This window comes from Orbicella faveolata, unplaced genomic scaffold (genome assembly GCF_042242905.1).
Source record: "Orbicella faveolata isolate gen_17 unplaced genomic scaffold, um_ofav_v1 contig_14, whole genome shotgun sequence".
Taxonomy (NCBI): Eukaryota; Metazoa; Cnidaria; class Anthozoa; order Scleractinia; family Merulinidae; genus Orbicella; species Orbicella faveolata.
The window spans coordinates 3825708-3852873 of NW_028301541.1; the positions used below are offsets into that span (position 1 = coordinate 3825708).

At 39.1% G+C, this 27166-nt stretch overlaps 2 protein-coding genes and 1 pseudogene across 2 annotated transcripts; 2 read left to right on the forward strand and 1 right to left on the reverse strand.

Moving 5' to 3' along the window:
• Positions 1–1384: 1384 nt before the first annotated feature.
• Positions 1385–8183, reverse strand: LOC110050337 (adiponectin receptor protein 2-like). The gene is made up of 7 exons (XM_089286218.1): positions 7993–8183; positions 6885–7065; positions 5999–6109; positions 4098–4716; positions 3421–3608; positions 2708–2901; positions 1385–2348 (listed from the first exon to the last, which is right to left on the reverse strand). Exons 4-7 carry the CDS (start codon positions 4637–4639, stop codon positions 2232–2234), a joined length of 1041 nt encoding a protein of 346 aa, XP_089142344.1. The 5' UTR covers positions 4640–4716; positions 5999–6109; positions 6885–7065; positions 7993–8183; the 3' UTR covers positions 1385–2231.
• Positions 8184–11814: 3631 nt separating this feature from the next.
• LOC110050379 (secretory phospholipase A2 receptor-like) lies at positions 11815–18179 on the forward strand. The gene is made up of 7 exons (XM_020756298.2): positions 11815–12102; positions 12517–12559; positions 13412–13594; positions 14361–14421; positions 15407–15685; positions 16727–16980; positions 17535–18179. The coding sequence occupies exons 1-7, from the start codon at positions 11815–11817 to the stop codon at positions 17768–17770; spliced, it is 1344 nt and encodes a 447-aa protein (XP_020611957.2). The 3' UTR covers positions 17771–18179.
• Positions 18180–19721: 1542 nt separating this feature from the next.
• LOC149113668 (uncharacterized) lies at positions 19722–25159 on the forward strand (annotated as a pseudogene).
• The last annotated feature ends 2007 nt before the right edge of the window (positions 25160–27166 follow it).

The window sequence follows — 27166 nt, forward strand, 5'->3', positions numbered from 1 at the left end:
GCATAAGCGTAAGACTATCAGCCAATCAGCGAGCACTTTATGCTTATGTCAACATGTCCTCAGTGAGCATAAGAAGAAAGCTTATGCTATGCTTAAGTCGCGGCTGTCCTCACTAGCATATGAGCTTCTTACTGCTTATGTTTATACTTATGCTTGCGTCGCAAGTAAGGACCGGCCTTTAAAAATCATGCACCGCGGTTACACAGGACATGATTACCCGTGACCTTGAGTGGCCTTGAAATGATTATTGTATAATCTGCAGCTAGATGATGTCACAGGCGCTGATTTCGAAAATTCATTGTACGCTTTCGGCCAATCAGAAAAGAGATAGTAAGTTCAATGTGTAATAATAGAAGAAATCAATTGGAATCACGCGCGCGATGCCACTGACTATGGAAGGAATCATGTGAAATTACACGCGTGATGCCACTGACTACAGAAGAAATCAAACAAAATTACGCGCGCGATGCCACTGACTACAGAAGAAATCAAGTGAAATTAGGCGCGTGATGCCACTGACCACAGCAGGAATCAAGTGAAATTGCGCATGCGATGCCACTGACTACAGAAGGAATCAAACTCAATATAACACGCGCGATGACGCCGACTATAGAAGGAATCAAGTGAAATTACGCGCGGGATGTCACTAATTAGTAGAAGAAATCGAGTGAAATTACGCACGTGAGGTCATTGACTACAGAAGAAATAAAATGTGCCACTGACTACAGCAGGAATCAAGTGAAATTACGCGCGCGCTGCCACTGACTACAGAAGGAATCAAGCTCAATATAACGCCGAATATAGAAGGAATCAAGTGAAATTACGCTCGGGATGCCACTAACTAGCAGAAGGAATCGAGTGAAATTATGCACGTAATGTCACTGACTACAGAAGGAATCAAATGTGCCACTGACTACAGTAAGAATCAAGTGAAATTACGTGCGCGCTGCCACTGACTACAGAAGGAATCATGTGAAATTACGTGCGCGATGCCACTGATTACAGTGTAAGAATCAAGTGAAATTAGGCACGCGATGACACTGACTACAGAAGGAATCAAGAATCAAGTGAAACAACGAGCGTGATGCCACTTACTACAGAAGAAAATTAGTCAAGTTACGCGCGCGATGTCACTCAGTACAAAAGGACTCAAGGCGAAAAAAACTGAGATGTTTGTATCACCAGGGATGAATCGCGCGCGAAAAGTCTCGCGCGATGCCTGACTGGATTAGTCATATCAAGTTAAGGTCATGTACGCAGATTTTCGAACAGGCAAAGTAATTAGACAGATAAACTACGTATTAGGATTTCTGAACTTGTACGTTATCAAAAAGACGGTATAAAGATAATTTTACTAAATTTACTTCAAAATGGCAATAGTTGCTGTTGTTTCATGTTATTTTATTTCACTGACAAGAGTAAAATAAATTTGTACCAGCACTTTATACACTCAGTATAAACCTCAACCAAAGACAGATAATACAAATCTGAAGTTAAAGAATAGCAAAGGGTATAAATTATCCAAGTAAGCAATTAAATTCAAAGGATTTTTAAATCGCGGAAATTTTTATTTTGAGGCCAAATATGTTGAAAAATTTTCCTAGAAAATGTTGAAATTGGTTTTCTTTTTGAAAATTTCTAAAAGCTGTATTTGGGAATGCCTTGCATTTGCAAATTTAATACTATTTGTGCACTATAATAAATATCTATAGCGCGACGCAAAACACGGGTTAAAGGTTTGGCTGCAGTACTTCGGCGAGCCCTTAGGGCGAATCAGAGTTCAAATAACAAGTAGAAATGTTCGGTGATGCGCACATTCAAATGTCTAGTAAGACACGTTTTATCCTCATAGTGTCATCCCTAGACTTCCAAAAAATCAATAAAAAAAATACTGATAATGTACAGGCAATTAGGTTCCAGTCTTTCTCCGTAGCATTTAAATTGAATTGAGGATGTATGTTGAAGAATACGAAACGTCTTTCCAGCAGACTTAAAGATAGGTCCGTATATTATCAGTTTTTCACTACTCAATCATTTCTTTTACAATAAGTTTCTAGTCTTTCTCCATAATATTTAAATTGAACTGAATTGTATTCCTTCAGAGGAGCATCTGGCCATTTTTTTTCCGTACGGTACTCGGCTTTCGCAGCTGTCCTGATAGCATCTGTCGTTTTCTGAATCCAGTTGTTAAGCTTGATAGAAAAAAAAATTCGCAGTATATTCAATGAAACTCATTTTTCGCATACAGCTCCCTGCTCAAACCTGTATTGTGCCATTTGACAGATTCCGTACAGATGAACAAACGCTGCAGCCAGAACAAGCAAATGGAAGATCTGATGGCTCTGGAACTAAAGAAGATAGAAACGATACTTTAAATGTGATAAAAGGATAAATCGGTAGGCGATAAAAGTTTTTGCCTAACAGACTTTTCAAAGGTCTGTTAAGCAAAAACTTCTTTTGAGTTTTAGTTTCCAGTATGTCGGCAGGAACTCGTTGTTTGATTGTGGCTGATGGTATCCGCTGGCCTGCGAGCAAGGTCACCTCTGGGTTACACGCGCATGCAGCGACCCTGTTCGTTGGAAGTTAGCGCCCCGCTGAAAATTACTCGCCAAATGGAGTGAGTGGAACGGGGGAGCCAATTCTCTTGGCTTATACAAACTGAAGCAACGAAAAGAGAGACACTAGAATATGAAAGTTATCTGCTCACCCAGACGTCACATTTGCCGGGAAAAAATCTCTCAGGAATCCTTGTAGCATACATGACAGCACTGGCAGTGTACAAGAGGCACATGAGAGATACCCATCCACCGGCCGCCTGTCGATAAGCTATCGTCAAACCGTACTCAGCTATCAGGTGAATGGCGGGAATAAATCCAGAATATCCAAAAGAAATTACTAGACCTGTAAAACACATGATTGTAAGGTTACTGATCGTACATAGCCTGCTTTTCAAGTCCAGCGCCTGGGTTTTGTGCGCACCTTTACTGGGAACGGATTTCATGTTGCTACGTCACGCTTTAAGCGCCAGAGTAACAAACTGGACAAGTATAGAGTTTTAGACGCTGAAATAGCTTTGCCTCGGATTTGCCTCTCTTAGATGTCTGGTGATCCTCGTTTTTTCTTTCAAAAGATCGATTCATTTATTGCTAATCTCCACTTTCACAGGAAGCAAAATGTCTGAGTATGTGAAAGTTGTTTCAATTGTTGTTCTACTCGCGAGCGATCGAATTCACCTCATATGTCTGAGTGACTACGCATGTCTTAGAAGCATCCGCATGAGAGGTATATTCTACCTGAGGGAATTACATCCTTGACGAGACATTCTGCTTTCTAAAGAAGACACGCTGCAAAAGCATCGTAATACGACGTCTAAGAAAACGCTGCCCACAAATGCTCTAAAAAAATATATAAAAACCTTACTTGCTCTCAACAGTCGGTACTCAGGAGCGTTGAACTTGTCCCACAAAGAAACGATGATGCAAATGATACCAAGAGAACAGATCAGACAAATGTAAACAACCTTGAGAACTCTTGAACAATAGAATCCATAATAAAGAGGAGGGATGAACGATCCCATAATGAAGATAGCAATGCCTGAGTAGTCAAGTCTTAAAAAACAATAGTACAAAATGTCAGTCACTTTCCAAGTAATGAAAAGTATGAACATGGAAAACAGAAACTTTACATCGAAGCATTTTAATGATAAACTATCAAAGCTTAGTGCTTGTATAGCTAAGTGCATGACCACTATAAATAAGATTTACATTTTCATACATTTACATAAACTAATAACAGTGAGGTAACTGTAACTTTTACTATAGCAAAAATATTTTGACTCTCTGGCTGGCTAAATGACTGACTTACTGCAGATCTAGACTGAAGACTGACTGACTGACTGACTGATTGAGTGACTGACGGACGGACTGACTGACTGACTGGCTGGCTGGCTGGCTGAATAACTGACTGACGGACGGCGAGACGGACCGACCGAGACCGACTGGTTGGCTGGCTGATGGACGGACGGACTGATTGACTGACTGACTACCTGATTGAGTAACTGAATGAATGACCGATTCTAATCTACGTTTAAACCTTACCTGCGAAATATCTTGGAAACCACCTTAGAGTGACAGTAGACGGTGTGAAAAATCCACGAAATACCCAAACACAAGATTGCACCGGCAAAGAAACAACCAAATATAAGCTTCTCCTGCCAGTCTTTAGGAAATGGGGTGTAAGCAGTGATTGGTCGTAAAAGCATGTAACTTGTAATGCAAACAAAGATAATAAAACCAATCAAGTGAGTCCATATATTTCCAGTTTCACTGTGAATTTTAAAAATGCTCTTGAAGCAGGATGTAAAGGATGGCATGGGCGGTCTGTGGAAGTGAGATAAAAACTCGTTCCCGCGTAGCCATTCCGGAAGTTCAGAGTGGGACAGAAGTTTCCTTCTTGAGGGTTCTGTGGTTCGCTCTGGGCAATCCGATAGCTCATACTGAGGTAAAAGATATCTTTCAGGAGGTACTAACTCTATGGCTCTCGGTGAAACAATCTTGAGTTGCTCTGCAGCACCATTCATGCTTTCTTGTACATTCTCCTCTGAATTTTTCTGTTTATCTTTTTCACTATAGTCGGACATGTCTTTTCTGGAGTTAATATACAGTACCTCCTACCGTTAGCTTGCAAAGACTCTTTTTCTGTTTTCACCATGAAGACCTACAAAATGAAACATGCAAGGAATACTTCATGAACAAACTAAACAGAGTTTTTAGGTTTGGTAATATGAACAGCCGGTTGAAAAAAAATTCGGGTTTAGTTCTCCTGCTTCAAATGTTAACTTACTGCGGTATAATAGAACAATTAAGTGACCTCATTTACTTGTTTTCGCACCGTTGTGCTAATTAATAATCTCACCTGTTTTCAAGTCCGCACTAGTCTGGATGAATTTGAAATCGAAAACGCAATTTTTTTTCCGTCGGCTAGCTTGACCTATAGCTCACACAAAACGACGTTTTCCACCACCAAAACATAGCTTTTTCGGAAACGGAAATACGTTACAATCGAATTTCTGACAACGCTAATGTCACTTCTGTTTTGGGGCTGTTTTCAGTGCGGACAGAAAGCAAAGCCGAGAGAAAAGTGAGGACGGAATATATTTTATCCGTTTTCGTGGCGAAAAATGACGGCTTCAAACGCAAATACTGGGATTATTTGGGGCGGAGCTTGACTGGCAGTTCCAAACTTTAGCAAGAGAAGCCAAAAGTTTAAACTCGTTTGCTACTAACCCTTATTTCATCTCAAACTCGTCACTCTCGCTCATAAACTCTCTACTTCTGTCGTCGAATTTAAACATGCTTAAACTTCATAACAGTCGACGAGAGTTTTCGCTCTCGCACCGCACAAGTGTTGTCAACTCTCGTGTATTGGCGATAGTCAATACAATAGTCAATAGTCAATAGTCAATGGATAGTCAATGAATTAACTCTTGGCAGTTATTACCTTCTTTTTGCGCGGACTGTTTTTTTTTGTTAGGGGGGTAGGTAGGGAGGGGGCTCTTGACGCTAGACCCTGACCGAGTATTTCATCACTGCATCATTCATTCAAATCAATAACTTAAGCCAATAAATACCAGATGCAATAACAATGAAGTCAATAAAAGAGGCTTCGCGTGGCTCAAATGGGCTAAACTGCTCTCTTTTGAAGCACTGAGGTAAGCGTTTTACGGTCTTTTCGCAGAAAGCATTAAAACAAGTTCACATAAAGCCGGTGCGCATATTTTATACTGGTAATTCCGAGTATGATTCCATTATACCGGCATTACTGAGGCCACGGAGATTGAATCGAATCCCCTGAACGCATAAGATAATGAAAGATAGGTTATGTTACTGGCACAATAAAAATAATGGTCGAGTTGTGTCTTAATTGATGTGATCATAAACTGTCAAGTTATATACTCGTTTCACACTTTGACTGATTCGGTGTGTTTGTAGTTACATACCTTATGGTAACCTCCGATGTCCGTGCAGGTCCATGGTCTGTTTCGGCGCTGTTGATATATTGTAATGAACGGCCGGCCTCGTGATACAAAGGTAGCTATGAACAGGATCTCCTGAATCAGAATTGTATCGAGTTTCCGCTCTCAGCAAATGACGTCTCGGACAATAGAGAGCGCACAAAGCCGGGGCTTAACCTTAATCTCTAAAGAACTCCAGACTATGTTTAATAAATCATTCAAACACATCACCGCGACATGCGTATGAATATTTTCACTCCTATAATAACACCATGGTAAAGCAAGCTCTCAAGCACTTGTTTTCGGTTTTCAAGCAAAACTAGCTCGGACTCAAGATGAAAAAAATTATAGTTAAATTTTAAATTAATCGCCGTTTTTTTCCTAGTTTTATAAATCACTCAATGCTAGTCTAGATTCCAAGCTATAGGTGAGAATGTTTATCAACTAAAGTCGAGCACGGTGTGATTATAGTTTTTGGTGGAATACCACATTTCGTCACCTCAGACCGACCATCCGGGCATTCTCTGGCTCCTGTCTATGCCTTACCCGGATGCAGTCAAAACTTTGTCTAGACAGAAAGCAAATTCGGCTTTCCATTGACATAAGCTCGAGTTTTCAATGGATAGCTTCAGTTTTATTGAAAATTGTTCCAACGAAACCTTATTAAATATTCAAATTGACACCTTTGAGTGAAATAGCAACAATTCCTAATGTGGTTACTAATGGTACTGGTTGTGCAGACCGCTAAAGCTACAGTATACGATCTCAACAAACCAGCTCAGTTCTACACGGTTTAAATTCTACATTCTGTTCGAAACAAACTAAAGATAATGTTACCGGGCTTTACCTTAAATAAACAGATAAGGCTCACCTGACTTCTGGCTCAGACATCATTTTAATATCCAATTTATGCCACCAAACACTGAACGACGGTCGCCCAACTTTAGAGTCAACTCGTTACTTTATGCATCGCTTTGAACTTCTCGTACTCCATGACTGTTTTATGTTTCAGTATTCATGAGCTGAATTATCCCTTCTTCGTTCAACGAAGACTACGAACGAAAAGGGAAGCAATACTCAAAAAACAGCCTTTATAGATCAGTTTATAAGTTAGCATTTCACACGATTTGAAAACCAATATGTTTATTCCCGCAATAAAACCTTATAACCACATTACATACATTGAGCAATGCATTAATGGTGAAATTTTAAACATGTTTGCACAAATTAAATGCACTAAAGTGCTCCTAGTTTGGTACTTAATATTTTGATCTAAATATCATGAAACGCCTTGACGAAGTAAGAAGTAAAGACACAAAAAAAATATTATCTCTTATGACAAATCATTAACAGCCATGATTTGTACAATAGCAAACGATTCTTGTTTAAATTTGGTTTGCGGGCGAAACGTCCGATGCAAATTTACTTTCAATGAAATTAAAACGAAACGGTAGAAAAACAAATTAAATACGTCGTCAGACTTGTAATTGTCAAAATAATCCACAAGTCAATGTAAAATCCCCCACTTTTGAATATTCATCCGCTGCACAATTTGTTTTCTTAAAATGGATTTTCTAGTACTGGAGAATTTCCAAGACTGAGGAGGATATCCTAGTGGAGATATTTGAGAGTTCAAGATTACAACGAACGAGAATTGTTATTGCCCATCATGTGTTTATAATCTGTGTAATTAGAAAGTTTTCAAGCTTTGACAGGTGCGAATTTATAATCATACGCAGGGTATTGTAAACTGCTACCCAACGCGGGAATCACAAGAACTAATACAATAAACGACAAGGAAAAACTCATGTAGCTGCTGCTTTTAGACAATCTGTTCTGTTTTGAGGTTAGGAAGTTTAAGCATTATACCGACGTCGACGCTAAAGACTACGCCCAGTTAAAAATGGATATATATTTTACCTTCGAATTTCGCAATTGTCTACATCTGTTCAGAACGAAGATCTGTCTAAAATACCTACCCAAATAATATCTAATGTCAGTGATCAATTCCAAAAGGAATTACGAAAAATTAGCAGCCCATGTTCTCCGAAATGCGGAGATCTTGGTCACGTTGTTGTATTGCAGAGGACAGCTACAAAAGTTTATAACGCACGTGCACAGCTGCTCATTAAACCTTTCTAGTTGCCATTACCGTCGCGGTTTGCTTAAGCTCCCTACATGTCGCGATTAAGTTTGTCTGTACTTTACTTTAATTAAACAGTGCTGTCATTTTGGACTGATGGGCAGATTGCAACTTTCTTGGTCATATGTCTAAGTTTCTTTTGCATTTGGCCATTAGCGGTATAAAATAATAACTAAAAGAAATAAATAACTTGATTTAAGTGTCAAATAATGTACTTAGCACTGTTGTGCTAATTGGGGACACTGTAAATAAGTAAACAAATACAGTTTCAAAATATTCACAAGTAGAGAAATTTGAATCATTTAGGCATTATTTGACGAATTTATAAGATTGTTATATACTGCATCGGTGTGATCAACCAAAGCGGGACGTGGGAGAAAACCAGAAATCTTGCTCATCACTGACAATTTCTAGTTTTATTCCAAAATCCCAAGAAATAAAAATTTCTATAATTTGCACGTGGTTTAGTAGTGAAATAATCATTAGCAGTATACTGACTAATCATCACCTTGTCTAAGACAGTATGACATTTGGCCTTGGCTTTTTGTAAGCTCTCTTTATAACATGCATAATTCGTGTTCTACCAACATCCCACCTGTGATTTATTGAACTGAAACCGCAGAAATGCAGGCTCTTTTGGCTAAAATGAGCTAAAATGAATACAACACCCTGTCGTTTAAGAACGCTTGAGAATGAAGAAAACACTCACCAAGGAGTCGTGCTTTCTTCATTTAAGATTCTGGATGAAGTTTAACTGATACCTTGGTCAGAACTGGTCTGAGAATTAGACAGGCAAGCCAAACGTTCGATACGAGAAATTGACACTTGAAAACTCAACGATGCCTCGGCCGTTGACTGTTCCATGTATTCTGTACATCGCACAATGGTCCACGTCGCCCGTTTCCCTGGATTTTATTCAAAAAATTAAAAACATTACGCTTCTCTTACGATCTTTTACCACAGGCAGCATGCTTTTAGCAATGCAAATTCTGTAAATTTGTAGGCTAAACCGAACATACTTCGTAGATAAAGCTTTAAAACCCGCGTGGTGCGCACTGATCGTGTGCTTCGGCTAATTAACGATTGAAGATACCGTCCAACTACATGAGAGGAAGACTTGATTCAAGAAAGACTGTGGAAACAACGACCTTGTTGTCAAAGGCTGTTTGAAATGTTTTTACATGTTCAGGGCTATTTGCATGACTATGGAAAAAAATGATTGTTTTGTTTTTATATTAAGTGTTGTCTGCGGGACTAACGCGCGCCGTCCCCATAGTGTTTGGCTGTTCCAAAGCAAAGATACTCGTATTTAACTTTCCTGAAATGAGAAAAATCACATTCAACTTAGTATAGATACACTACTGAAACTGAATGATTTTAACAGTCAAGAATGTCGCATGTTGAGCCAGGTATTAAAACCACTACTAAATTCATTATTTGACGGCGAAAATTACTTCACTGTGATTGGCTTCATTTGCACTAGCTGCAGTGCAAATTAACGTGTGCGCGTTCGTAATTTTCTCAGTCATATTATAAATGAGTAATAATATAAATGCTCGAGCCATTAAGGGTTTAAACTACTCGTTATATTTGAAAATTCTTTCAAATTTCACTGGCCCAAAGGCTCGTACAATTTTGAGAGAATTTTCAAATATCACTCTTACCGAAAGTCCTTAATTGCACTCGCATTCACACGATTACCAAAACTAAAATTTTAAGTTTATAATTCGCATATGCATGCTAATTACAGAACTGCAATTGATACTTAACAAAACCTGCAGGTACGGATCACAAAAGAACTCCTGTAATGTTACCACTAAAGGTGACCAATAACCAGCCGAATCATGCAGGAAAAATAATTAATTCACTTTTTCATTGTAAAGAATAATTAACCATTGAAAAAATGGACAAAATGAAAATGGCTGAAGGAAACAGCAGCCTGTTTGGCGCGTCATTCCTTGTTGCGTCAAAACTCGCTCATGAACATAGTGTTTGAGAAATCGTGAATTGTTTTATCTCATCAACACTGTATCGAGGACATCAAAAGTCTTTCTTTATATCATTTGAAACTAGGCTTCTCCCAAAAAACATTCATACAGATGTGTTAAGCGGCGTCAGTGAGACAAGGTATGGTCGTTGTTATCTTTGTATTTCTCCCCTGCAGAGTGTCTATCTTTGCAAAGAAAGATGAAAAGCTTCGGAAGCTAATGATAAACACAATGATTAACACAATGATTTTTGTTTTTATTTGATACTATCAGTTCACCCAAACCATTCTACCTCATTCTCTTGCCTAAACCATAGTTAATAGAGGGGATCCGAATGGTTATGAAACCCGACAAAGTTCTTTGTTTTATGTTTTTGTTCGCTTTTTTGGCCTTGACCGTGCACAAAACACAATAGTTGTTCGCTTTTTTGGCCTCGACGTGCACAAAAAACGTGTTGGGAACGTAATTCATGCATAGTGTATGAGCGCAAAACAAGAGATTGTGCACGGTCTTGGACCTTCCAATATAAATCTTGACATCTTTGTTAGCTCCTTTGATGTTTACTGGGCTTCGTAACCAGTCCCCTCTATTGACTATGCCTAAGCCTATAACAATAATGAAAAAATTAGAGTTGGCATTGATGAAAGAGTGCAAAAAAATCGTGCCAACTAAAGTAATGGCTTTTATTCTATACTTCTAATGCCTAAACCAAGGGTTTTTCGCGGTTTGGTGTAATTTTCTTCAATTTCCTTTGGCGATGTCTTCCACGATTGTCACAGCACACAGAAGCCGGCCATGCAGATAAGAATTTTATAGGCGAAAACAGTAGGAGTTATAAAGGTTATAAAGGTAGTTTCTCATTTTTGTGCAAATTTAGGTTTTAATTACCACCGCTGGGCCTGGTAGACTATGGTCTTACCTATTTCCCAAGATATGAGTCCTGTAGTGGAGAAAATACATTTTTATCTCTCTGCCAAATTGTACAGGCTTTTACCGAAGGAAAATATTGAGAAAATCTAGGCAAAAAGTTTTAACTGCTTTCAGCCAGTAGTTACGTAACCAAAGTAGAACTTTCAGCCATGCAAGAGGATTGTTTGCTGAGAATTTGATCCAATTCTATCGATCAATTTTAGAATAAACATTGCCATTAGAAGAAAACGGCGATATAAGGACTTAAAAGCTACTGACTGGGATCTAGGGAGGAAGAGATAGCAGGCTTCTCATCAGATCGCCCTTAAGTCGCTCCGCTCTTGGACTTTTTCGACCGTTATATTTCCCGTTAGCTAGCCTGCTCATTGTGAGAGACCGGACGCATACGGATGACGCACCAGTCATAGTGAAAACTGCGTCAAACCCGGAAAATTAAAGATAGTTCGTGGCACAAAAGAAGACGTTCCAGATTAAAAAAGAGTACGTCATAAATGGCGCAGCTAAATCTGAGCCTAAGTCATCCTCACTCTTCACTAAGTCTATTATTTTCAATGACATTTATTACTTGGTAATATCTACCTACGGAAGGTCAACGTTTTATTGGTATTTCATTGAACTACGGAAAGTACTCCGCTACATGGACTCGCGAACATTACAAGGAACTGAAATTTTCTTTCAGAAAATCTAGTCAACGATCAAAAATTCTCACCACTCAAATGTTGTGCAATTTTATTTGCAGAATGAAGTGGATAGCGTTATTTTGGTTTCCTTTCGTCACTGGATGTAGAATGGCTAAGTTTGTTAAAGAGGAAGATGTAGCATTAGAGAATCACGTGATAGCAACCGTAACAGCTGCTGACCCGATAAAATGTCGCTGGGATTGCGTGGACACACCTCCCTGTTTCTCTGTGAACGTGCGAAAACTGGGAGAAACAGGACGAGTCACGTGTGAGCTTAACAATTCTAGCAAAGCCGCTGACCCACAAGATTTGTTACCAAGCGCGGGAACTCAGTATCATCAAATGGCGGTAAATTAAAAATGCTTTCTCGGCTACTTTCTTGGGTTTCTATGCATCTTTGCATCTGTATAATAACTCATTTTTTCCAAATTTCTTGGTTAGGTCGGAAAATATTTTTTCATGTGATATTTGCAGTAACTGGACCTGTTCCAACATCCAGTAACCTGTTCCGTACAAGCTTTTGGTTAGTTCGCGAGCAGCGCAAACACGAAGAAGGGCGAGCGAAAAGGAGCTTTTAGTCGTTGAGATGCGGCAAACCCTTAGCCTTTCTTTCCTTCTACCTTTCTCCGTGTTTATCTCGTTCTTCGCGCTTCTCCCCAACTAACCATAAACCTGGAACAGGCTAGCGATTCAAACAGGCTTGTTTCTTTTCAAAAGTGAAATGAATACATTTGATTGAAGTTGTGTCTCTTCCTTCTTCAGGAGGTGGAACGTTGTACATTGGAAAAATGTGACTATAAGGATGGTAAGACTCCATTTTAACCTATGGTTAGCTCCGTGAGTGGGCAAGATAAAGCCATCTCAACTATTTTGACTCTCGGGTTTGCCCGCTGTATCCCGCCTGAAAATGGTGATCTGTATCGTTGCATACGGTGGCTGCGCTCGCAGTACAAGCGGCAGTCAAAACTTAACTGTTCTTCTGAAAAGAGGGACACGATAATGGTCTTTTTCTTCCTCGCAGCTTACAAAAATAAAGACAACGCTTAAGTTGTTTTGGCCTCTTTTGATACTTAACTCGAAAATTCTGGGTTTAATTTGACGAACAACAACATATTTTGTTTAAAATGACACAACTGTTATTATATTCTACCAGCTGACCTCAACTAACGACGAGCAACGGGTGAGTTGCCGGACGCGGGAGATCCAGTTTTACCACTAAATAAAAGCTTGGAGACAAAAAATGATATTTTTAACTTATTACAATCTGTTGTGGTTTTTGCAATTAAAAATTCCTTTTCACGATATATCCAGTGCCATCTCCAGTGAGAAAAGTTGCCCGACTTCAAATGCTTTCGCTGTTAACATACGTTGACGTCAGGACAGTACAGGTTTTCCCGCTTGCTGAATCCTGATTGGTCAATTCAAATTTCAGACGCACCAGCCGTATGCAAGGATGTCATACATATAGTAGATTCTTTTAAAATTGGACCTAGTTTGCTCGGTCAAGATGTGTACAATTAGTGTCACACTGTTGGTACTCTGGCATTTTTTAATCGTAATGCCTACCCTCCCACAGAGGATGTTGGCTTCGATAATAGACCGAGATAGGGCTAACACGATCATTAATATGGGAAGGGTTTCATTTCTATGTTCCCAGCTCTTCCTGACGGCTGGTATAGATTCGGTTCCAAGCTTATCAAGTTGTTTCCAGAGAGAAGGACCTGGGAGCAAGCTCAACAGTTCTGTGAATCGATTGGTGGAGAACTGGTGTCAGTCAACAACAAGGACGAAAATGAATTTATATCTCATTTGCTTAACCAGATTAAAACAGACGCTGCAGGTGATCGTTATATCAATTTTTTAATTTAAAATAAAAATAAACCCTGCAGATTGAATTGCTGCAGGTTTTCCAGTCGTACGTGGTGAGTTATTAGGGGAAAAGGTACGATTTCTTACTAAAGTATGTCCCCGTTAAAATGTTACAAATCACTATCTCTTTCTTGGAACTTAAGAACTCACAACCCTGCTCCTCTATTAGTTGATCATTGCAAAGCTAATCCAGATGTCATGATCGTAAACTTCATTTTAGTGCCAGCCGTTTTTTTCAAGCTCGGCGAGGGTTGCCACAGGTCAGGAAATAATCAGGGAAAAAAATCTTCAAGGTTAGGAAAAAGTCAGGGAAAATTGAAATAATTTAACACGGCTGATTTAATAACATTGAAAACTGGAAGGAATATTTAGGGTCACTGTGATCTTAACGATGTTTTTCCCTAATGAAGAAGATTTGTTGAAGACTTATTAACCTTAATAAACGAGTAGAACGGATGGTTGTAAGTTGAGGCCAGAAGCCGCTACTAGATCTGACAATTTTGTAGTCATTTGGTCAGGGAAACTTGTTTTTAACAAGGAAAGGTCAGGGGAAAGTCAGGGACGTTTGAAAATTGATGTCTGTGGCAACCACGTTGGCGCGTGCACTACTTTGATTGGTGGCAGGATTTCTGGATCGTCCAATTAAAACGAACAGTTCCAATCAACTATAAGTTGACTAGAATTGTACCTCAGCTGAACGTAGATTTAAAAAAGAAAATGGTCATTCACTGTTACAGGTAAAGACCCAAACCAGACCATAGCACACTGGATTCTAGATGGATCTGATTCTGACGTCAGGTGGGTATTACCTCAAACCGCGGCTAAAGAAAACAGAGTACATCTTCGGCATATGATCTTCATTTTCGACGTCGTTTTAAATCCTACTAAGGGCAAAGATTTTGCTTAGACTTCTGTGGTTCATTTCTTTATCTGAGGTGATTCACAAAAACAACACGGATGACTTTTGCTCATCCACAAGCACTGCAACCAAAATAAGCGCCCGCGTTTGTAATTTTCTCAGCCATCTAATATTCGGGTAACCTTATGAAAGCTCGAGCAATTAAGGATTCACGCTACTCTTGATAACTGAATATTCTTTCAAATGGCACTCGCCTAAAAGGCTCGTGCAACTTTCAGTCAGAGAATTTTCAAATATCACTCGAAGTGTTCTTCCTTAATTGCAACAGCATTCACAGGATTACCTATATTTATTTCTCTCATCGATATTCTCAGTGTTTCGTTGTATCGTAGACCGTTTTGACAATCCATAGAGTGACGTGACCGAGTAGATTCCTTAAAATCTTTAACCCTCTTTAGTCTCAAACAAAAGGCTCGAAAAACATATGTCGTATAATTTGTTTCTGTGATATCGCAATAAATATTTACAGGAGGCTAATCTACTATATCTCATTTAAAAGAGCAAAAAAATTACTTTCTAGAAAAAAAGTTTGTCTTCATGGAAGCTAGTAGTATTTTTTTAAAAAAATGAAATGGATTAAGTTTGGCAAAAAAAACAAAAGAAAGAAAATGTTGGAAAGCAAAAAATTTGTATTTCCACTCTCTTGGTCGAATTTGATGTGGAGAGGATTCATTTTCCTCAATCTATGAGCAAACATATCTTGAAAACAGAACTTAAGAGAAAACGAAACAACAGTAACACATACAGAACCGTCAACAGATCGGACTCCACGTTCTTTAATCGCTCTCCCTGTCTATCACCTTGCTTCTCATGTCTCCTATTCACTTAAAATAAAGTGACTACTGCTCTTTGCTTCTTCAATAGTCTCGTAAATGGAGCTAGATACGAAGAGGAGGACGGTGTGAAATCCTTGTACCTGGACGGATCAGGGGCTTACGCTACAATCCCAGCAGTGGACGTAAGTCAAACAAGTTTTACCATCACCAGCTGGGTTAAACTTCAGAGCCCCGTGAATGTTGACTCGCCCATCTACGCCGACTGGTCAGATCCTGTAAAATTTATTGTTTATGGCTACTCGTCTGGATCGGTGTTCTTTGGAGCGGTTAATAACGAAGGTCATTATCGGCCTTGGTTTGGCGCTGGGTAAGCCGGGCTATTTGTCTGTTCTTTTCTAAGGGAAGGGTTATCTGAGTTACGTGAGGAGGAGTGGTCAAGCTTCAAAACACTTCCATTCCACTTCAGGTTTTCTTCAGCTCAGTGTTAATGATTCGGCGAGCAGGAAAGCACGGCACTCTCCTAAAATATTGATTTGTAGTTGTACTGCTTTGCCTGGGAAACTTAACCAATATAACTGGAATGGTTGTCAAACGTTTTGTGGAAGAAGTTTTAATTAAATTGGTATACATGCAGTACTGGCAGTTCAATGGGCACATAACTTGAAATAAATCCCAGTTACATTGGATAACTAGCTTGTTTGGGCAAGGAGTATATGACATGATGAAGAGTTTTTCCTTGTGTGCTTAAACAGGAAGTAAAAGGTTCCTTGGTCACGAATTTCTTGTCATGGAAACATTACTTGTCTCTTAGGCAACCGGCCTAGTCCTTTACCTATTAAAGTCCTTTACTTATTAAAGTAGCCTAGAAAAACATGTCCCTTTTGTCGTGGTTTGTTTGTTTGTTTTTTTTTGAAGACGATATCACTGTCTTATCTGGTCTTCTAGGAGTTAGGCATCGTATATCTGGAAATTAAGAATTTCAGTCGCCCTTATCAGGTCCAGTCAAAAAATGTATTTGAGAGTATAATTCGTCTACAATAAGGAAAGTAAGAACTTTGTTTAAGTGTCAATGTATTTAGCCCATATGGGCTAACTGGGGACACTGTATTAACTCTACCTAAAAGGAGGGATGGAGGGGAGATCATAGCGGCGTTGAAAACTCGAGGTCGTTTCTGCCGTGAGAGACTGTTATCCTCTGCTCTTGATAGGACTTAATGTCTTTAAATAAACCGCAATTCACCTTTTAGGGGACGCGGATGAGGTCTGGAAGCACGAGTAAATAGACAAGTCAGACTTTGCATACGTTTCCTCCTCGAGAGTCGTTTAAGAAACGTATAAATTGCAACAACATCCCTACGATGGATTACAACGCAGTGAAAAAAAAATAATTGTTTCAAATTTCGCCTAGGTCTCTAACAATTGACAAGTGGTCTCATGTCGCGGCGGTCTGGGACGGAAACTTAAACAAGGCACACTTGTTCCTGGATAGCGTCAGGTTTGGATCCCAGTCTTTGACAAGCGGCTCATACCCCAGGGATAATTCCCATTCCGTTTATGATATTGGATTGAAACGAGACTCTGGTACTGTACTGAAAGGACACCTGAGAGACCTGATGGTTATTGGAAGAGCTGTCACCGGTGAAGAGCTATTAAACATAGAAGGTAAATCGAATGTTTCTTCTTGCAGATCTTTTTTGCTGTCAAAGTTATTTCTGATACACCACTTAGTGGACCCATTCTAAGTTCTTTCATTTTTCCTATATCGTTTCCGAGTCACTAGGTTTCAATGAACCGACTACAAAGTTAACTTTGTACAACATGCTTTTCAGCTACTCTGGAATCAAGGTACTTGATTCCACTTTCATGCTCAGTACAATAATTGAAAGGCTAAAACCCTGGGTACGACGGTTGTGCTCAGCGGTTTATCAATTCTCAAGTGCAATCAATATATTATATTTAAAATAATTAGCAATGGTTCAGTGAAAAATAAAAACGTATCACGCTTTCAAATTTATTTGATTGGTTGGTTATTTCCTCTTTTTCGTCTTTCCCCTTCCAAATTTCAAGGGAAGAGCTTTGAGAACGAGGTTGAGTAAAAATTTGAGTGCCAAACAATTACTTGATCACTCCACATTGCTCCTCAAGTTCGGTTTTCAGTGGCTTATTCATCCTTAAATGTTTTAACTCCCCCTCATATGTGAATTAATCGTTTACAGATCCATTTGGTGGAGCATGGATCGGCCTGTGCGACGTCACCTCGGAAGGGAATTTCCGTTGGCCGGACGGTACCCACGTGACTTACACTAAGTGGGCTTCCAGTCTATCCCGCAACCAGAATGATAACCACGACTGCGTGAGAATGACGGTTGATAAGGGGGCCTGGGATGACACGAGCTGTGGAAAAGAACTTCCTTTTATTTGCGAAAAGAAAACCTATACTGTCATGACTTGAACCGAGCAAGTGGAGAGCCAAAATTTCCACTTTATTATATACAACTTTAAGTCGAGCTTTCTGTTAGTTTTTTAGTTTGTAAAATATATATTTGACTTCTGATCATGAAGCAATTAAGAGCATCCACTTTCTCGCTGATATCACTAAAGTAACACAATCCAAATATCAAACTGGATTTGCGTTAAAATCTCCGTGTTTTATCGTCATAGCTATTGAAGCAGTACTTTGAAATTATGCTGTTTTGAGCCTGTAAATAAAGCTCTGGGTATGCCTTTTAATAATTCACGCTAAAACACGCTGTTTTACTTTGTTTTGTACAATGCGGTGGGTCAGGTGAGTTTAGCTTGAACGTAAGTTAAGTGTGTAATTGTTCCAACTGACAAAAATACAAATCATCAAGTGCTGTAAACTAATCGTTTTTAGACCCTCCTTGGGAGTGCAAGGGTGGCAGTTGACGAGGCTAATGAGTTGTTTCTAATAACGTAGAATAATATACTGGGTCAACCCTAGTGTGTGCCAGTAATTTAAACTGAAATCTACTGAGGAGTTCGTTATTGTTGGGCCGTTCGTTAAGTTATCTATTCATTTTTGTTTTGTAACGAAGTAATTGAATGAAGTAGAATATACAATGAAACTCCTCGGATCCGGACTGGGATGAAAAAGTGAAAAAAAAAAAAAGCTTCCCTTTAGAAACATGTCATTTCGAATGTTAAGAATAGATCAATCAATCAATCAAATAATCACTCTTTATTTGTACTCACTCTTGCTTAAAAAAACTACAATGTTCAATCAACGGTCAGCGAGAAAGATGGCAGTGATGTTTGGGCTTCGTTAAATTTAAAGTGAATTTAGCTAATCAAAGCTAAATATATTGAACGCAAAATATTTTTTTTTTACTGACAATCGGAAATAACAACGACACACATTTTTTTTTTTTTGCCCCGGCCCCCGTTGCTTGTTTTTAATTCGTATTGGTTAAACTTTCAGGCCATTACGAGAAAGAAATTGTTTATATTTTTTTCACCAAACAGTCGGCCATCATTAGATGTGGGATCAAGCTAACTAAGACAGCTGTGGTTCCCACGTAAGCTAATGTGATGTTAATGAGGGGATGTATCAGCACAGCTTCGGTCATATTTGTGCATCCATACGCCTGTATTTTAGGCAGACTCGTTACACAGGAACATTAAGCTCCATAACTTTGATTACCTTTCTTGAGAAGTTCAAACTTAAATCAAGAAATACTTATCCAAAGCTAAGAGCTGAAAGGTATGGAATGCATGTTTATCGTTTCTTTTACTTTATGACTTGTTTTTTCTAGGAGACTTCCTTTAGAACTCACTCCGGCGAAAATGTTTCGAAAATACTGACGCGTAGAAATTGGCAAGCCCGAGAACCTATAAGCAATACTGACGAACACTCCAGGGAAAGAGGAAAAGGGAAAGCTGCTTATGATTTCGCGCTTACTCCCAAAACGCGCCTGAATCTCTTCAAGGTATTTCCAAGTTTTCGAAAACAAATACGAATAGTTATCCGGTGAGATAGCGTTGGTTGCCAGATAGAGAGGTCCAGGGATGGGTCTGGCTATGGTCGGTAATGATTTCATCTACTGAACAATTTGATTATGAGCTCGAGATTTCTGTCGCTTGATAGTTGACGATAGCGCAGCCCGAGTCAGGGATCACGCATAGAAATCGAGAGCGAATAATCTTATTGTCTTGGTACAAATCTGCTAGTACGTCGTTCAAAACTTTAATCTAAATCCTCTTCAAATACACTTCGAAAACGCAAAGAAGCGGCCGCCAGTTTGTTAACAAGCCCACACTGCTAGGCTATACTCACTATCTACAACAGAATGGATAGTGATAACGAGAAGCCGAGCCAATTCGAAAACTGCATTCGTGATAGAACGCTAGTAGATTTATACTATCAATTATTTTTTCTTGGTAGAATGAAGTGGATAGTGATATTTTGGTTTCCTTTCGTTACTGGATGTAAAATGGCTAAGTTTGTTAAAGAGGAAGGTGTGGCATTAGAGAATCACGTGATAGAAACCGTAACTGCTTCTGCCGCGGTAAAATGTCGCATGGAGTGCGTGGACACGCCTTTTTGTTTCTCTGTGAACGTGAGAAAAACGGGAGCGACAGGACGGGTCACGTGTGAGCTAAACAATTCTAGCAAAACTGCTGACCCACAAGATTTGATAGCAAGCGCGGAAAGTCAGTATCATCAAATGGCGGTGAGGGAAACAGTCATTTTGTACAACTGAGAGGTTGATGAGGATTTTCTTAATTCTTAAAGCCTCATTCATATAACCGGGAGAAATACAATTTTAATGAGATTAGTCGGTGTTTTGCTCCTGGTGTTTTGTTTTGTTGAGTCATTCCGTGAAGGGGTGGAAGAGGCGGAATTGTGGCTGCCTACCCCTAGAGGTTTTATTTGGCGCTATTCTGTATTCTAGGGGGTAGTAGAAAGGTATTTTTCCATTCAATTCAGAACATGACGTTTTATGTCGTGTTTTTAAGACTGTAAAATTTCGTTCTTTTAACCAAAACACACCTTAAAAGACTTCAAAAGAAATGAGCAGCAAGATTCTCAAAAGATGAAAAAGCGGGTACTAATGGCCGCGAGTCCAGGACATGGGATAAAAAACCAGTTAAATAAAAGACTCGTTGTATAAGGTTCTCTTCCAGAAAAATGTTTTTGGTGTTATAAGCATTTGTGTTTTCATAGCCAAACATCTACTTTATTCTCCCATTATACCCACAGGACGATTACGACCTTGAAAAAACAAAGCAAAACCTTTGCTCAGTGAATAGGGCAGTTTGCCTCAGTTTGAGATTTTCCCGTAATGTCTGTCTGCCGTAGCGTAATTTCTGTCTGTGACTGGAACTGTATGACTAAGGTCACTAAGCGTTTTGGAAGGAGTTGTCCATTGGCGGATCTAGACCTTGAACTAAGGAGGAGGGGGTGGGGGGGGGGGGGTGCTTGCCCTGCTGGCTTTTCTTTCGTCTGCGATTCTTTTTTTTTTTTTACCCAATATAAGGGGGGGGGGGCAGGCCCCCCGGGCCCCTCCCCTAGATCCGCCACTGGTGTCCATTACTTTAAGTTAAACTGTATTCTAGTTTGTAATCCACGTATCCCCAGTTTGTCAATTGTATTTTTTCGTAGAGTACGTTAAATTTATCCTAATTAATAAACAAGCGGAAAGGTTTGGTCTAACCGACTGTGGATGAAGGGTTCTTTCTTATTGCAAGTTTGTCATTAAAAGCTACTTAAAATCTTTCATCAGTAGTGTTGAAGTTTTCCATGCGAAGAGGCTATGAACGCCTCCATGTTTTCTTACTCTTCTCTCGTGTCTATACAGCTTACTTATAATGTTTATCAAAGCCATGGATGAAAAAATTCTTGATCTGATTGCTTGTTTCAATTTCAGGAAATTGAACATTGTACTACGGAGCAATGTATCCACAAAGATGGTAAGATGTGTGACACTAAAGGTCTCCCATGCTCACAATGAAAGGGAAATGATTTTGAAGCAGAAACCTGAAAATGATACCAGCTTCACTGCTTCAGTTAATGTTTATGATCTTGGCAAGATTTTCTTTTCTGATACGTGTGCAATTTACTATAGACATTGTTAAACGTGTAAAATTTCTTATTCATTTGTTACCTTTGATCTTGGCTTTCAGTTAATTAAAACTACATGCCTGTGAGGCAAAGCAATTATGCGAGAAAGAAATAATTCTAATTATTAGAATCAACAATTTACATGACAAAAAGAAATTTAAATTATTTGGATGTTTTTCAGCTCTTCCTGATGGCTGGTATAGATTTGGTTCCAAACTCCTTAAATTGTTTCCTGACGGGAAAGCCTGGGATAAAGCAGAATTATCTTGTCAGTCAATTGGTGGAGAGCTGGTGTCAATCAACAATGAAGATGAAAATGAATTTATTTCTCATTTAATTGGCCAAATAAAACCTAACACAGCAGGTTAGGATGTGATACCATGTCTATAAAATAGGATAAGACTGTAACTTTAAACTCACTACAACAAGGATCATCCAGTCAGCTGCTTTTAACAAGAATAACTATAATTAAGAAATAGAAAACATGTACCGTGTTTCTATCGAGTTTTAGTATAAATCTACTAACGTTCTATCACGAATGCCGTTCCCTGATTGGCTACGCTACTCACTATCTATTCTGTGATAGATAGTGAGGAGCACAGCAGTGTGCGCTTGTTAACAAAATGACGGCCGCTTCTTGGCGTTTTCAAAGTGTCTTTGAGGAAGCTTTAGATAAATTTTTGAACGACTAGTAGATTTATACTAAAACTATTAGATTATTTGTTCTCGATTTCTCAATGCGTGATAGTTGACACGCGATAGAAATCTCGCCCTCATAATCTAATATTGCTTAATAGAAACACTATTTTCAACCAATTAGCGCGAGTATTTTCTCAGGACTGTTTTCTAAAAATATATTTACAATAGTTAGAGAGGAAGTCACATCAGCCTTATAGCTGGTTTTCATGTCGGTCCTCTGTCCTGGTCGAATTGGAATTTGGAGTTTTGGTTTTTGTGGAGGGAGGAAAACCAGATCAGAACGAACCTGGAGAAAAACCCTCGGAGCAAGGCGGGAACCAACAACAAACTCAACCCACATACATGTATGGTATTGGGCCGGAATCGAACCCGAGCCACATGTCAATTCATATTAGTTTTTAACAGTATAAAAAATGCAAGGGACCTCAACCTTCAAGACTGGGACAAACAAGCGTTAAATTAAATAGTTTTAAATGAACTAAAAAATTAATGATAAGTTTGGCTCTCATCAGTTGACGTTATTAACAGACTTCCTGATTATTATTTTTTTTTTAAATAAATTAAAAAAGGGAATAGCCTTGCAGCAGACATTGTTAATCACTGGGCTCTGGATGGAACTGATTCTGATGTTAGGTGAGCAGAAAGTGTAAATTTATCGTAAGTCATCATAATACAGTGATAATAGTTAATATTACCAGTTGTCTTGTATTGGTAAGAGGAAACGAAAAGCTGCAATTGCAAACTGTAGTTGCAATTGAAAGCTTTGAACTGTTGGAATATAAATAAACCCTGTTTGTGAACTACAGCACTTTTTGGTCGACTCCTTCATTTTGACTTGTTCATCCCCTTCACGGCAATGCAAAGCATGTAGAGACATCCTCGGAATGAAGCAGGTTGATTGTTTCACAGTCCGCAGAATTCTTGCAAAGTAAGTGCTGTTCTTTGTTGTTTAAACAGTCTCGTAGATGGAGCGAGATATGTAGAAGAAGATGGTGTGAAGTCCTTGTACCTGAATGGCTCGGGTGCACATGCTACAACCCCTGCCGTGGACTTCAATGCCATAGGAAGTTTCACCATCGCCAGCTGGGTAAAACTGCGGGATCCACCCATTCATCCATCAACTATTTACGGCTATTGGGCTCCTCCTCATTTTCTTTTTGATGCCTGGGCAAATGGAAAGCTTCGTTTCCAGGTTAAAAATAGCAGAGACGAAAACCAACCATCTCTTAACGAAGGGTGAGATATTTCAGGGTTATGTGTTTTAATGAAATTCTTTCAACCACATGACATACAAAATGATTTCTCTCCAGGAACTAACAAGGACAAACTTAATTTTATTACTGGTAATTAATCAATCCTATGCTAAAAAAATTAATAAAGTTGGCCTAATGTGCTGGCAAAGGGTGGCGCGGTGGCCTCATGGTTAATGCGCTTCTCTTTGAAATCGAGCGGTCCGGGTTAGAGCCCTGACCGGGACATTGTGTTGTGTTCTTGAGCAAGACACTTTACTCTCACAGTGCCTCTCTCCCCGCCAGGTGCATAAATGGGTACCTGCGAACTTAATGCTGGAGTAAGCCTACGATGGACTAGCATCCCATCTAATCCAGGGGGGAGTAGAAATACTCCTAGTCGCTTCATGCTACGGAAACCGGGATAATCTCCGGCCTGATGGGCCACTTGGCTCATATGTAGACTTTACCTTTTTACATTTAATGGGCCAGTGAAGGGTGGGTTTGCGGTGGGATGCATTTTTCTTGCCAAAATATCATTTCATTTGGTGTGCCGGTTTGTCACAGCCTCATTCACACCTCCTTCCTTATTCTCCTACTTGACCACAGAAAGAAATGAGCGTGAGCTATATATTTATATAGGCGAAGTAAGAATTAGACCTCAGTTTACAAATTTTTACAGGGCTCCTCCAGTTGATAAGTGGTTTCATGCCGCTGCAGTCTGGAAAAAAAACTCAAAAGAGGTTTTCTTGTTCATCGATGGTCAGAAGGTTGGGACCGAGTCTGGTGTGCCGAGCTACGTAAAATTCAAGGAAGATTTCCCTTCTACTTTTGATATTGGGCTAAAGAGGGACGGCGGTCACTCATTAATTGGACATTTGAGAGACTTGATGATTATTGGAAGGCATCTCACTGGTGAAGAGTTAACTAATATGGAAGGTGAAAAATTGCTAACCTTATAGATGAGCAATTTAAAATACAAAACTAACACTTAGTTAAAGTAAAAAGCAGTTTAAGAACTATATTATCAATTTCAATATCTTGGTAGGCCCAACCTTACTCTTTAAGCTTCTAGCTTCTTTACCAAGCTCCTACGTATCTAATCGACTTACTTACTCGTTATGATCCCTCGAGATTACTTCGTTCATCTGCTAAAAACTTGCTTTGGAATCCAACCTATGATCTTAAAACTTATGGTGGGCGTTTTTTTTGCCGTTGCTGCGCCATTGCTGTGGAATCCTCTACCTCAGTTGTTTTTGGGGTGTTATTATTTGGGGTTTTTCCACTATTTCTTCTTTAATTTTCCTACTTTGATTCTTTTCACGCAAGCAACTGTGTTGAGGTATTCCTTGATTTTAATGATAACTTTCTCAACTCTCGAACAATTACTTTATACATCTGACGTAGCTTTTCTAGTTCCATTTCGGCGTCATCGTAAAAGGTTTTTTTTTTTATTCAAAGGTTTTCCATGCAAAAGTAACTACAGCCATTTTAATGTTTGTATTAATCGTTTTCAGATCCATTTGGTGGAGTATGGATCGGTCTAAATGACATCACCTCAGAAGGAACTTTTCATTGGCCAGATGGTAATCACGTGACGTACACTAAGTGGGCCTCCAATCAACCAGACAACCAGAATGAAAACCACGACTGTGTGAGAATGACGGCTAACAAGGGAGCCTGGGACGACACTAGTTGTGAGAAAGCACTCCTTTTTGTTTGTGAAAAGAAAGGCTAAACTGTCTGTCAACTTGAACTGATCGAAGAGGGAGGGCAAGATTTTAACTTATGCAATTATAACCAACAGTGTAACTTTTTGTAAATGTAGAAAATAGACATCGACTTAGTTGTAGTAATTTCATCTGCTCGCTTAGCTATAGCCGCTGCTGTGTAGCAAGAAATTATGATCCTACTCTTGTGTGTAGTTATCACTATAGTAACGGCACTGTTGCCATCAAGAGTTAAAGGGCTAGAGTGACGGCTTATATATGTTATATTTCTTGTAATGATGTAATTTCTTTGACCCCAACAACCCGACTAGCTTGCTCATAGGATTCATTTAAAAGCCACTGCAGAAGGCCTCCCAGGGGCTTTGAGAAACAAGGGAACACGATCATTTATTTCCAGGGAACAAGAGATATTTTGGGGTTTAATTTGAGGGAACCAGGGATATCTCTTCTATTGGGAAAATTTGACGAAAAATTCTCGGGAACAACGGAATTTATTAATAGGAAACAAGAGAGAAAAAAATGTCCAAGGGATCAAGGGAACGTGTTACCCCCTCTGGGAGGCCCTCACTGCACGAGCGGCTCTCTTGGTCGTTCCCGCCAACACCACCGATAGGCACAGTAAGGGAAAAAATAGATATTTTGAGATAAGTTTTCGACACTCAATAAAAAAACCGCTTCACTTCTGCACCAAGCGAAAGTTTTAAGGACTCCACTTGAACATATAAGCATTTTATGTAATCTGTACGTTTTTCATTATTTCCATAATTGACGATGGATGTTTTGCAGGCAGATTTGCTGGGGCGAGTTTTGGGGGAAGGGTGAATTGGGTGGTTAGTCACCCCCATTTGGAGAAGCAAAAATGAAAAAGATTGAGAATATTATGGCAGAAATAAAGGCAAACACTCTGGACAGGCACCTCTGTGTAATTTCTTCTTTGTGGTATTGCTAGTTTTTCTGGTGTAACAGTTTTCAGTTATGTTCCAATTCTCAAATCGCAACATCTTTTGGGCATGCCCCATTGATTCTGGAACCCCAAGGTACCAACCACTCCCCCCCTCCTTGAAAAATCCTGTAACCGTCCCTGGTTTGTTAAGTTCAATAGCGTGGTTTTTTTAAAGAAACAAGACAAGTGATTGCATACAGTTGAAATATAGGTGACTGCAGAAGCATATCACCTAGAACTAGGTGATATGCTTCTGGTGACCGGTACAATAACATGCGATTCATTTCTTTCCTTAATCAGTTCCTCCTGCATGTATTTTATTAATCTAAGTTATCTGTAACAATGCTATTACACCTGTCAAGATGAGTGTTTCGATAGCTCAAATGTTAAGGGAATTTTTCAAAAGATGTAGTACCTAAGGTTCTTGTTTGTTCATAAAATCTTTTCAGGATTGGAATTTAACACTCCAGACGGTTGCTTTCGTTAAAGCGAAAGGTCGCAGAAATTGTTGATGGCGGTATTAATAGCACAAGTAAAACCTAATCACCAGGGCTGAAATACGTATAAAGCCAGACCTTTGAACCCAGCATCGTTTCGAATCCAATAATACCATGGGTCAAAAAGTTGTTTCCAAAAGTTTACGCCCACTGTTTAAACCAAAAACAAAACAGTTCATTGAATTTTTTTATGGAAGAACAGTATATCTTTCGTCTAGAAAATAGATATTGACTCAAAGTTTAAAGCAATTGAAAGCATGCGCTTTTTTGCTGATATCTTTATAGTAACACTCAAAATATCCTGGATTTAGAATAAAATCCCCGTCGGTGCGGTTTTAACACCATAGCTGTTAGAGCTTTACTTTGAAATGGTGCTGTTTTGAGTGTGTAATTAAAAATCAAGCGTATGATTTTATGTAACTGAAATGTTACGTTGTTCTGTACCTTGTGGTGTGTCAGGTGATTTTAGCTTGAACGTAATTTAAGTGTGTTATTGATCCAGTGAAATAACTGATAAAAATAACAATCATTTAAGTACTGTAAATTGATCGTTTCTAGGCCCTCCTTGGGTATGAAAGGGTGGCAATTAACAAGACCAATGTGTTGTTTTAAATTATGTCGAGTAATATATACTGGGTCAACCCCAAGTGTGTGCGAGCAATTTTAAT